The sequence below is a fragment of the Danio aesculapii genome, chromosome 18 (genome assembly GCF_903798145.1).
Source record: "Danio aesculapii chromosome 18, fDanAes4.1, whole genome shotgun sequence".
Lineage (NCBI taxonomy): Eukaryota > Metazoa > Chordata > Actinopteri > Cypriniformes > Danionidae > Danio > Danio aesculapii.
The window spans coordinates 32,088,782-32,101,729 of record NC_079452.1 but is presented as its reverse complement, the minus strand read 5'-3'; the positions used below and the strand labels follow the sequence as shown (position 1 = coordinate 32,101,729).

General features: G+C 36.6%; 1 protein-coding gene across 1 annotated transcript; it reads left to right on the top strand.

The window, feature by feature from the left end:
• The first annotated feature begins 1,249 nt into the window (after positions 1-1,249).
• On the top strand, positions 1,250-2,836 carry si:ch73-167i17.6 (regulator of G-protein signaling 9-binding protein). Its single transcript, XM_056478731.1, has one exon. The coding sequence runs from the start codon at positions 1,806-1,808 to the stop codon at positions 2,532-2,534; it is 729 nt and encodes a 242-aa protein (XP_056334706.1). The 5' UTR covers positions 1,250-1,805; the 3' UTR covers positions 2,535-2,836.
• The last annotated feature ends 10,112 nt before the right edge of the window (positions 2,837-12,948 follow it).

The window sequence follows — 12,948 nt, the reverse complement described above, 5'->3', positions numbered from 1 at the left end:
CTTCTAAGACTTTACAAATTTAAATTGCTTCTTTGTCCTCATTTGTAATTCGCTTTGGATAAAAGCGTCTGCTAAATGACTAAATGTAAATGTAAATATATATATAACATTGTTTTCTATTGTAATTTGTATGGTGAGGGTCTAAAATTGTTTTATTTTAACGTACTTATTACATCTGCGCAAACGTGTCCCCCACCCCCTCAATCATGGATCAGTCCAGCAGTCAAATCAGTTTTAAAAAATGAAATAGTTCATTTATTATTTTTAGTTGTTAATCCAAGTTAAGAAAATAAATAATTTCAAAAGTTTTACAAAATGTTACATGATGCTTTACATGTTATTATTATTTTGCATGAAGATAAAATGTAGAAAAGATATAAGAAAAAAACTAAAAATAAATATTAAATAAATTAAAGTACAAAAGATGCATTTTAGAGGGCCCTATGGCTGGAATTGCTTAGGGCCCCAAAATCACTAAATCCGCCCCTGGGTATGCTAATAGGTTTTTCTTATTAATTTTGATCAAGTCTACACCATTTACTTTTCATAACACATCCCATTTCAAATCATTGCATGCAGAGATGATCATGTTTGTGTTTAGGTTTGTTTTTGTTTTACATTTAAAACATTTGTTACATCAATTCTGTATGTGCATTTGTTTTATTTAAAAAAAATACATTATGATACAAAATAACCTATACAGTACATGAGAGATTATGAATATTTATTTTGCAAAAGTAGGCTAACATGTATTCATAATTAATCTGCCAATTACAGTTTTTTAATGAGTGGAATTTACATTTCCCATATAGTAATTAAAACTATATTTTACATACATTAAATGTTTTGATTGTGGATTTTTGATTAAGATACTTACACACATAAACATTGCAATACAAAACTGCAAAATTTAATATTTTTACAAAGAAATAAAATTACTATGTCAGGTCTAAATGGCATAAACCCATGCTGTGAATTTTATTTTACATTAGGACTTATTATATATTTAAAATTTGTGTAAGTGATTACAGTATTTTCTAATATAACCCATTTTAAAACAAAGCTGTCAGATTATTAAATATGAACGTCCAAGCAAACACGGTTATTAAATACTTCTGAGATACCTATAAAAACGCAATAAAATGGTATCGGCCAACCAATCGCGACAGCTTTGGCTGATCATCCAGGATGTGAGTGCTTTATTTCACTGGCGAGCGTTTACTCGTCTCTAAACTCTTATTGCCGTGGACGGACGAATAGCAGATCTCCGCCGTCTGAAAGGCTCGGCATCATCATCAGCATCAGCATCATCATCATCATCACAGACACTGACAGACGCTCCGCGCGCGCGCTCAGACCCTTTTGTTTACATTCCGCCCTCGGAGAATCCGTATACATTGCACTCTTTTGGAATGCCTCTACGTGACGTCATGGGGGTAGACGTTCTATTCGGAGTTCTAAAATGAACACCTGTTATGGTTCAGATGGCAAGAAAAGAGGAGAGGCGACGTTTGGTGCTGAAGCGGACACACTGAAGCCTTCTAATCTCCGCCAGCGCAACTAAAGCCGTTTAGGGATCCATTTAGTGATAAGCCCGACTGCTGCTCTCTGACAGGGAACATGGATGGTGAGGAATTTGCAATGACGAGAGCGATGATGATGATGAGTGCAGTCGTACGGCTGCTCCTCTGTGGAAACTAGCCTAGAAGACACTCGCATCGTTTTACTGTTATATATTTTTAAATAATTTTTTCTCCAACCTCGGATTATTTTTTAAGTGAGAAACTACTACTTAATCGTATAACATGGGAAAGGATGAATGCAAGACCATGTTGGACGCTCTCAATAAAGTGACCGCTTGCTACAGGCACCTGGTCACCGCTTTGGGGAGCACGTCGGATTCCCAAAACCTCCGGGAGGAACTTAAAAAGACCAGAAAGAAAGCCCAGGAGCTGGCGGTGGCCAACAGGACTAAACTGACCGCTCTCCTGAAGGACAAAAGCATCAGTAAAGATGACCGAGCTGAGTATGAGCGCCTCTGGGTGCTCTTCACCAGCAGCATGGAGCTCCTGGAGGTAGACATGAAGCGGTCTTTGGAGATAGGGCAGGATTTTCCTCTCAAAGTGCCAACTAGACACCTCATCCAGACTGGAATGACCGGCAGCACCACTACTGTGGCGGCTCGAGCAATGAGCGTCCAAAACATGAAGTACGAAGCCGACGCCAACATCGACACGGTGGACCTCCGGGAGCTGGAAACTGAAATCGCCCAGGTGGACCAGATGATGGAGGAGATGGAGATGAAGGTGCAGGTGGCGCCGTGGGCAGTGGAGGCGAAGCAGGAGGCGGGCGCCGAGTTAAAATCCACCGTCAGTGTTGGCAATTCATCAGTCGGTGTCATCTCAATCTGCGAGGAGGAACCCAAAGAAACGGTGGAAGGAGAAAACGGGACGATGAAAATATTCGCGGGCATCATTTTCACCGCTGTTTTGCTCATAGCTGGAATTCTGGGCTACCTGGTGATTAATCTATAATATAGTTTTGGCGTGGATGAATGACAGAGGCTCAGGGCTTTAGATGTTCTCACAGGCCTGTCAGGCACTGTATGGTGTGTGTGGAGATAAAAACAGATCACCTCGCCGGGTATATAGGCCTATTAATAAAGAAATGCACCGGTGTTTAAAGGGAATAGCCAAAACTCCATCGTGAATGGTTCATCAAGCTCAGAAGGTAAAAACTGCACAGATCATCACTGTCTCCGATAAACTTTAGCTACTTTTAAGGTACACGGAAAACAATAAGAGGTTTTCCGTATTTTGTGATTTATATTTTTATTTTTCCCCATATATTTATGCTTTTGAATTGCATTATGGGAGCTTGATCTTTCTTTTTTAACAACTTTTAACATTGAAAAGTAAAACAAAAGTAATTTTTATTAGATTTTTAATAGTTTAAAGTGATATATTGTCTGGGTTAGTGTTGTACATTACAATACAAGCCTTTTCACAAACTGCTAGTACATTTTCTGTCATTATACACACTTATTTCTCTATATATTATTTATCAAACATGATATTACTGCTAAAATGTCATTAAAAGTCACTTTGTTAAACTGTAGAGTTGAATTTGCAACATCAAAAGTCGACAGAGCAGAGATCAACATCCCATAATGCAATTCACAACCGTAAATAGCGAATAACACTTGTGAATCACAAATTAAGTAAACTGTTAACTAACAGAGATGTTTTTTACCGTGTGCAGTTTTAATCACATTTTTGGCACAAACACCTAAAAGCTGAAGATCATAACTTTTTGGATGCTGTGCCTCATATTAAATGGGTATCTGTTTGACAGTTTAGCCACATTTAAGGTTTCACATCACATTTCGCAACATCTGAAGGTAAAAACTGCACAGATCACAGGTGGCATTGTCTGAAATAAACTTTACACTGTGAAAAATATCAATACATTATCAGTTTTCTGTATTTTGTCATTCATGGGTTTTATTCCTTTTAGTTTTGCTCTTGAATTGCATTATGGGGCATTGATCTCTTCTCCAACAACTCTTAATGTTGAAAAGGATGAAAAATAAAATAATGAACAGTATTTTTCTGTTATTTTACAGACTAGTACGTTCTCTCTATAGACCATTTCAATGTGGTCATGAAATTGGCCCATAAACATTTCCTGCTTGTTATTAAAGTATTTCATAACTGTTACAAGAGGCCAATGTTAATGTTAAAACAGCTATTATAGCATTATTTATTAATACGTGGCTCTTTTTAGATTCGCGGAAGCTATAGAAATTACAAATGTAAAACAGGAAATACGTTGGGACCATTGTTTTTGTTTAGATCGCTCAAAATGGTCTGTTATTTTGTATATATTATATTATTTCAGACTACTAAAATGTCAATAAAAGTCACTTTGTTGAACTGTAGAGTAGAATTTTCAGCATCAAAAGCTGACAGAGCAGATATCAAGATCTCATAATGCAATTTACAAACATAAATAAAGAATAACACTTGTGAATCACAAAATAAGGAAACAGAAATGAAGGTTAAAAACTGCACAGGTCACAGGTGGAATAAACTTTACACTGTGAAAAATATCCTTACGTTATCAGTTTTCCATAATTTGTGGTTCATGAATTTTATTCCTGTTATTTTTGCTCTTGAATTTCATTATGGGGCATTGATCTCTTCTCCAACAACTTTTCAATTCAATTCAATAAGCTTTATTGTCTATCCCACAGGGGTTAGAAAATTGTCTTTAGACATAGGCTCACTCACAACAACAGAACAAATACACTTACACAATTATTTTAAAAAAATTAATAAGCCAGTGGGAAAATTGTCTTCTTGTACTTAGCCCTTTTTTGTTAAAGGAACTTAAAGGAACCATATAAAGGATGGGAAGACTCTTCCACAATAGTGGAGGTTTTTCTTTTTGTCGCTGCTATAAATAAATCAGTGAGAGGTGTTTGTATCTCACCAATTATTTTACTTGCTACGTTTACCAACCTTAAAAGTTTAATTTGCTTTTAACAGACAGGGTGTTAAACCAGGCTACAATATTAAAAGTAAGGAGACTCAATAAGGGATTTATATGCGACAATCAAAATGTCCTTCTCAGTTTTCTCAACAAACTCATCTGCTGCTAAGCCGATTTTTTCTGATAGTTTATCAAAAGAGAATTGAAAGTCAATTTTCACAGCTAAATATTTAAAAGAAAGCACCCGTTCAACTTCCTCCCCATTAATTAGCAAAGGGTCACAGAATGTGGGTATTTTGTTTGTCCCACAACCCATTTCTTTCGTCTTACTAATGTTAAGCTGCAAGGAATTCTCTGTTGTCCAACTTGTGTCAATGATTTTTGATGTTGAAAAGTTTTATTAACATTTTTAATAGTTTAATGTGATATATTGTCTGGGTTAGTGTTATATTACAATACAAAAACCTTTTGACAAACTGCTGGTACATTTTCTGTTATTTTACATTCTTATTTCTCTATATATTATTTATTATATATTATTATGTCAGACTGCTAAAATGTTAATAAAAGTCACTTTGTTAAACTGCAGAGTTGAATTTTCAACATCAAAAGTCCACAGAGCAGAGATCAACATCCCATAATGCAATTTAACACATGTAAATCACAAAATATGAAACCCGTTAATTAGCTTAGATTTTTTTTTTACAGTGTAGCTACTTTTAAGGTACAGTTTAAGCCACTCTTTGGACAAATGGGTTACATTTTTCATAACAAAGACCTACAACCTGAAGATTACCTGCATATTAAACAGGTATTTGTTTCAGGCATATTGAAAGTTACACTTTATAATTCTTTAGGGATTGATTTTAGCTACATTTAGGGAGACAGTTTAAAACTCCACCACACAAAGACCTAAAATCTGAAGATCACAACTTTTGGGACCCTCTGATAAAGGATCAGGCGGTTATGCTGCACATTTAGCAGGATTTTTTTTATTGTTTAGACACATTTAAGATTTCACATTATGATTCTCTGCATCAGAAGGTAAAAACAGAAGTGGGATTGCCTTTAGCTACATTTAGTTTAACACTATCAATCACACAAAGATCTAAAATCTGCAGATCACAATATTTGGGACCCTCTGATAAAGGATCAGGAGGGGGTTGTGCTGCATATTTAACAGGTATTTATTTTACAGTTTAGTCACATGTAAGGTTTCACATTGTGTTTCTTTACCGCCTGACGATTCTTCTTAGTCCCTCTGGTTTCTTTTTCTGAAGATGGCCCATTACTGACTGCTTTTACTCTTGAAAAACTAGGTGTGTTCTCAATAACAGTCTAGTATGATAGTGGATTTGTACATATGAACTGTACTCATGTTAAATTAGTGTATATACAATATATTTATTATAATAAATGAAGTAAATGATGCTTGTCTTTTGTCTGGGTTTTGTTCAGGCTGCTGTGCACCTCACAGCTATGGAAAAAAAATAATAGGAGGCGACATGAAAAATGACAATAGTACATGTGTTAGTATGTTTTTTGTTTTATTCTGTAAACTATTAATACAATTTCTTCCAAGTTTAAAATAGTTTTTTTTATTTTGGGCGTCACAGTGGCATAGTGGGTAGCACAATCGCCTCACAGCAAGAAGGTCGCTGGTTCGAGCCCCTGCTACTGTAATGTGTTTTACAGTAGCAGTGCCCTACCGCAATTTCATGTTACTGTAAAACTGGCTTGGGCAACTTCTTTTTATGGTAAAAAGCTCTTCACCACATTTTCATTTTACAGTAGGACAGTTTTTACAGTACATATACTGTAATTTGCTTACATTTTACACTAGCAGTTAGGCGTGGGCTGGTATAAGATTGTGACAGTATGATAACCTCAGATAAAAATATCACAGTTTTACAGTTGTGATTACTGCTGTAAAATATGTTATTTTTAAATGTCTGGTGTGTATAGACTTTCCCCGCCCCATTGAACTCAATACATTATATTTTAAGAAACTTTTAAAATATTTTGGACTAGTCGCTTTTGATGTGGAGGGTCCTTTTCTGCTGGAGATACTGTTGCTCTAAAAACTAAATGAAATAAATGTATAACAGATGTATAACAGAAAATTCTGGCGGTTTTAAAACCTTGATTTTTCGAAACCGCGGTAAACCTTGAAACTGGTTATCATCCCATGCCTAGCAGTACAAATGTTAGTATTTACTGTTGAATTAAATAAATTCCAAACAAGTGACGAGGTCATGTACAACAGTATTTTTTTATTCAATGTTATTGTATCCATTTTGAATGGTTTACAAAAGTTATTTTCATTCATCAATTTATTTTAACTACATTATGTGATACAAGATGCTAATTAACATTTTTTGTCTCATTTTTGTCTTCAACTACAGTAGCAGAACTTGGTTACGTTGATTACAGTAGAATACCGCAAATTCATAATATGCAGTAAGTTACTTTAAAAGTTATGAAATGACCCTCAGGGTAGTGCATATTACAGTAGTGAACTGTAAAGTATGTTTTTGGTATATTACTGCGTGCTTTTGCAGTAAATAACTGTAAAATTGCAGTAAAGTCTAACAGTGATGTTTATATTAATTTATATATAGCACCATACCAATATTTTAATTTCAAACTAGATAAGAAATCAATCGTAAATTGTACAATATTAAATAACAGCGATATTAATCACAAAGTGTCAGAAAAAAACGAGTTCTGAAAAAAAAATATCGAAATGGCAGTATTTTTATATGAAATTCGGAAAAAATGTTATAAGAAATGTAAACGAACATCAACATTTTACCCAAAAATATACATAAAGCGAAAACATGTTTCAATTTTTTTCCATAGCTGTATGTTAAAAACTTGGCCTAACAATGTCTTCTGACACCTTTAGTGTATAAGCATCTTCAAATTCAATAACCTCTCTTAAACATATAGAGAGAGACATCTCTGCTGTTCGTCAGGCACTTTAGAAAACCACATTAGGTTTGATTTATCTTAAGCAACCAGTTTTATTGAACTAGAAGTGAAGTTTTATTTAGTCGCTGTTATTTTCAAATTCTGATCCCCTTAGTTTATTTTCAGAGTTCAGGATTAAGTCCTTCATTCTTAGCTAATTAAAGAGGTATTTATAGAAGATTTCAGAATCCTATTTACTTGACTAGTCGTTGTGCTGGCAGAGACCAATCGTATTTTTTGACTTTTAATGTGATTAGCAGTTAGTCCTATTTGAACTAAAGGAAGATTTGCACTGAGCTGCTTCTTTCACCGCTAATATTGTGTCTGAAATGGGGAGAAGATATGGTAAGACTTTCAAATTAAGGTATGGTTCATGCAAAACATCTAAATTTATCCACTATTTAGTGATTCAAAACCTTTATTGAGCACAAAATACACTCGACAATGATTTTTGCTGCTTGTTCAAACTGCTTATTTAAAATTAGCTGAATCAACTTAATTCTTGAGGGTTTTTTGGGGCAACTTAATTGTTTTATGTTCAATCTATTTACAGTTAAGTTAACTTAATCGATTTGTGTTGGGGCAACATAGAGGAACTGTGTGGAATCCAGCAGTTTTTACAGGGTAAGATATTTTGCAGAAAAACTGAAAACCTGTTGTGGGGTGACACAGTGGCTTAGTGGTTAGCACTGTTGCCTCACAGCAAGAAGGTTGCTGGTTCGAGTCTGGGTCAGTTGAAGTGAAAAAACTGAATTGGCCGTAGTAAATGTGTGTGAATGAGGGTGTATAGATGTTTCCCAGTACTGGGTTGTGGCTGGAAGGGCATACGCTGTGTAAAACACCTGCTGGATAAGTTGGCGGTTCATTCCGCTGTGGTGATCCCTGAGGGATAAAGGGACTAAGCCGAAGGAAAATTAATGAATAAATGAAAACCTGTTGACTTCCATAGTAGGAAAAACAAATACTATGGAAGTCAATGGTTACAGGTTTTTCAAAATATCAAAATTTTTTCAACATTTTTCACAATATCTTCTCTTGTGATTCACAGACGAAAGAAACACTCATTAAAGATTTAAAACAAGTAAACGCTAGACAGGTGCATGGAAAATGTGCTGTTACTTCTTATGTAGACATTTCCATAATGTTGAAACTAACCAAACTAACTTTAATCCTCATCGTCATCTCTTCTAACAGTATAACTAGCTTTTACTCAAGTCTGATCGATTAATTAGTCTCCCCGCTGTGTCGTGTGACTCAGAAGCCCATAATGATTGGAACAACTGCTTGTTAACTGGCGCCCTAGAATGGAGCATCAGGTAAGAAAATCGATGCCATTTAAAGGCCAAGTTACATATCCAGCAGGTATCTAACATTCATTAGGAAAGATTGAGAGCCAAATCAAACTGCTGCAATGCATGTAAACATAGTTTGTGTGTGTATGTGTGTGTATAGTAGTTTATTTATTGTGGTCAGTCAACAAATGTGCAAAAGGAGAACCATTTTAAAAGTTACAATTCTAACTGATTTACTTCAATATGTACATATTTGTATCTTTAAAGGGGGTCTATTATTCCCCTTTTTACAAGATTTAAAATAATTCTCTGATGTCCTTTGAATGTGTGTGTGAAGTTTCAGCTTATAATACCTCACAAATAATGTTTTAGAACTCTCTGCCCCTTTTAGGATTTGATCCATATTGTGGCGTTTTGGTGACTGTCGCTTTAAAGGGCCATGAACCCCCCCCCCCCCCCCCCCTGTCTCAGCAGGGTGTTTTGACACCTCTAGTTTGAAAAAAAGTCAGGAAAGTGGGTGAGTCCAGCTCTTTTTAGGTGGGAGTGTCTAGTGGCGAAAGAGGGAAGGGTTTGCATAAAAATGAGAGATTTCAGTTCGACCACACGCTGAGGCAAACAGATGCAGAGGAGAAAGACAGTGACTATGTTTACATAGACATCAGCAATCAAATTATTTGCTAAATTCTTCATTTGTCGTGCAGTTTGGCACTTTCACTTTTCATTCAGGAACATTTCATGCATGATTGCTTATTATTTTATATACATAGAAGGACTGGTAAGAATGTTTTATTGTTACATAAACATTGCCTAAATAATGTAATCACTGGAGATAATATCTAATATTAGTGTCTTTTTTAATGTCAGCATGCATTTTACTGATTAACTTTGTACTTTTGTAAAGTAAACATCATCTTCATTTCTGCACAGGGCTTGTATAAAGATAAAAATACTGGAAAATTACAAATGACCTGGGAAAACAAGACACATTTATGGAAAAACACTTTTTTAACCTTGATAAATTAATCTGACATACCGCCATCGGGCAAATATAAAACTATTTGGTGTTTCTGGATGAAACTTTTAAACTCAAAAGCATTATATTATGCTGGCCTGCCACCTAGTGGATAAATGAAAAATAGCGGACACTGCACAGAGACTGAAGTTCTGGATGAACTTAGCTCCCCTAATATTTTATTAAGCTCCCTTTTATTTTATTTACATTTTTAAACTAAATTTAATTTAATTTTATTTTATTTTAGAATTAACAGTTGCTGAAAGGATGTTTTGTATTTTGTTTATGTACTTATCACTTGGTTGTACTTATTTTATCTGAAACCTTTAAAAAATATTTATAATAAAAATGAAAATCAGTATGCCTTGCATTTAAATTAATGCACACTGGTTTTGCATGCAATTTTCACTTCTTTTGTTTCTGTTTACTAAAGTGCCATTTCCTCGTGTCTGTCTAATGTTATAGTCTGTTTACATGTCACTGAATGGCATCATTCTAAATCACTCTAATTTAACTGCTGTTTAGTGTTCATGAAAAAATTCTTCTCATTATAAATAAACCAAATTTGACTGATGAGAAAGCTGTTCACCACTGGATTAATTATCAGTTTCGTAATTAAATATTTTCATTATGTTTATACAAAAGTATAGACTTAAACATTAGAAATATTTTATAAAAAAAAATATAAATATATTTTAGGCAACGAATGCCCTTTCAGCTGCAACCCATCACTGGGAAATATTTTCCAGTCAGTAATAGTATATATATTTACACAGTGTTCCAAATGTTTAGTGTTTCTAAAACATGCATTCTCATATTTTATAAATGAGTTTTTCAGTGTTTCTTCTATATTTCTAACGCACATTTTTCTAATATGTATTTTAATTCTGTAATGCAGTTTATTCTGCCCTCACTCCGGTGTCTCTCTTCCCAAAGTTAGACAGACAGATAAACTCTTTCCAACACGTGAGATTGTGGGAGAATGCTGCTTTATTACATGCCACATTGAGTATGTTGAAACAGAGAGCGAAACTATGTAAAAAGATGTACATAAAATGAGCTATAGTTATCTAAGTACATAACAATAATATCTGAGATAGAATATAAATACGAACAGATAATAAACTACAGACAATGCTTTTACAGATGATCACAGGATGAGAGGATTGTAAGTGACTTCTTGTAAGGTGTTCTTTTTTAAATGAGGCAATTAACTGATTCTAACTGTCAGAATGTTTCTATGGCAACAACAATTTAAAAGAAGCTAAATCACTAGGCATTAATATATGGATTCTGAATACTAATATTTAGTAGATGATCCAGCACACAGGTCTATAATGTATGCATTTCTCATGTATAATAAAGCATGTGTTATAACAACATGCTAATTCATGATAGAATCATGCTAGTAACCTGCTAATTCATGCTAGAAACATGCACGTAACATGCTAATTCATGCTAGGATCATGCTAGTAACATGCTAATTCATGCTAGAAACATGCAAGTAACATGCTAATTCATGCTAGAATCATGCTAGTAACATGCTAATTCATGCTAGAAAAATGCAAGTAACATGCTAATTCATGCTAGAAACATGCTAATTCATGCTAGAATCATGTTAACAACATGCTAATTCATGCTAGAAACATGCTAATCTATGCTATAATCATGCTAATTCATGGTAGAATCACGCTAGTTACATGCTAATTCATGTTAGAATCATGCTAGTTACTTGCTAATTCATGCTAGAACCATGCTAGTAACATGTTAATTCATGCTAGAAACATGCTAGTAACATGCTAATTAATGCTAGAATCATGCTAATTTATGTTAGCACCTGCCTAGCAACCACTCAGAATACTTTAGCAACCGCCTAGCTGTTATGAAGCGGACAGGAGACAGAGGTAAGGAAACGTTAGGGTGTTTATTAAATGACAACAAGGAGCACATGAAGGATAGCCAGGAGGATCAGGAATGATGTTGGGGTCTTTTCCTCCGTGGCTGGGTAACAGGAATACACGAGGATGGACAGCACACACCAGATACAGCTGACAGAGGATGACACAGACTTGGAAGGACTGGAAGACAGGACGATTCGGGAGGACCAGGAAGACTAGGAGGAATACAAAGAGAACAGGTAAGTAAATCGTTTGTTTTAGCTGAGGATGACTACGCTGAGTGGTCGCTCAGTTGTCCGCTTTCGTCGAGACGAGCCCGGACAATGAGCGACTGGAGTGCTGTGCTTTTATCTGGTGCTCGTGAATGTGATGCAGCTGTGTGCTCATTAGAAGTCAGGTGATGGTGATCTTCGTGAGTGGGGGTCGTGAGAGCCTGACCAATCCATGACAGTACCCCCCTCCCCAGGGCCCGCTCCTGAGGGCCGACACCTCCGACGCCGTGGTGGTCTCCCTCTGCCTCTAGGCGCTGGGAACTCAGGGTGGCTCTCATGAAACTCCACCATGAGACTAGGATCGAGAATATCAGCTCTGGGAACCCATGTCCTTTCTTCGGGGCCGTACCCTTCCCAGTCCACCAGGTACTCCAACTGGCCACCACGACGTCGGGAACGCAAGATCTCCTTCACTGCGTAGACGGCTCCTTCTTCTAGGAGCAGTGGAGGAGGGGGTTCCTCTTCGTGGTCAGGCTCTGTGGAGGGAAGAACAGGATCGTGATAGGGTTTCAGGAGTGATACGTGGAATGTAGGGTGAATACGGTAGTGAGAGGGTAATTGTAGTTTGTAGGTGACGGGGTTAACCTGTTCCACGATGGTGAAGGGACCAACAAATCGGGGACTTAACTTGCGAGAGGGCAGTCGCATGCGTATGTCCCGGGTGGATAGCCACACCTTTTGTCCGGGTGTGTATCTGGGTTCTTCAGACCTTCTCCTATCGGCGGTTACCTTGCTTCGACGGACTGCCCTCTGCAGATGTTGATGAGCCTCGTCCCAGACTCTCTCGCTCTCCCGGAACCAGTGATCCACTGCGGGGACATCAGATGGTTCGCCATCCCAGGGAAAGAGCGGTGGTTGGAAGCCCAGGACGCACTGGAATGGCGTGAGTCCGGTGGAGGGTTGCCGCAGTGAATTTTGGGCATATTCTGCCCAGCCCAAATACTGGCTCCAGGAGTTCTGGTGACCACTGCAGAAGGTCCTCAGGAACCGTCCCACCTCCTGAATCT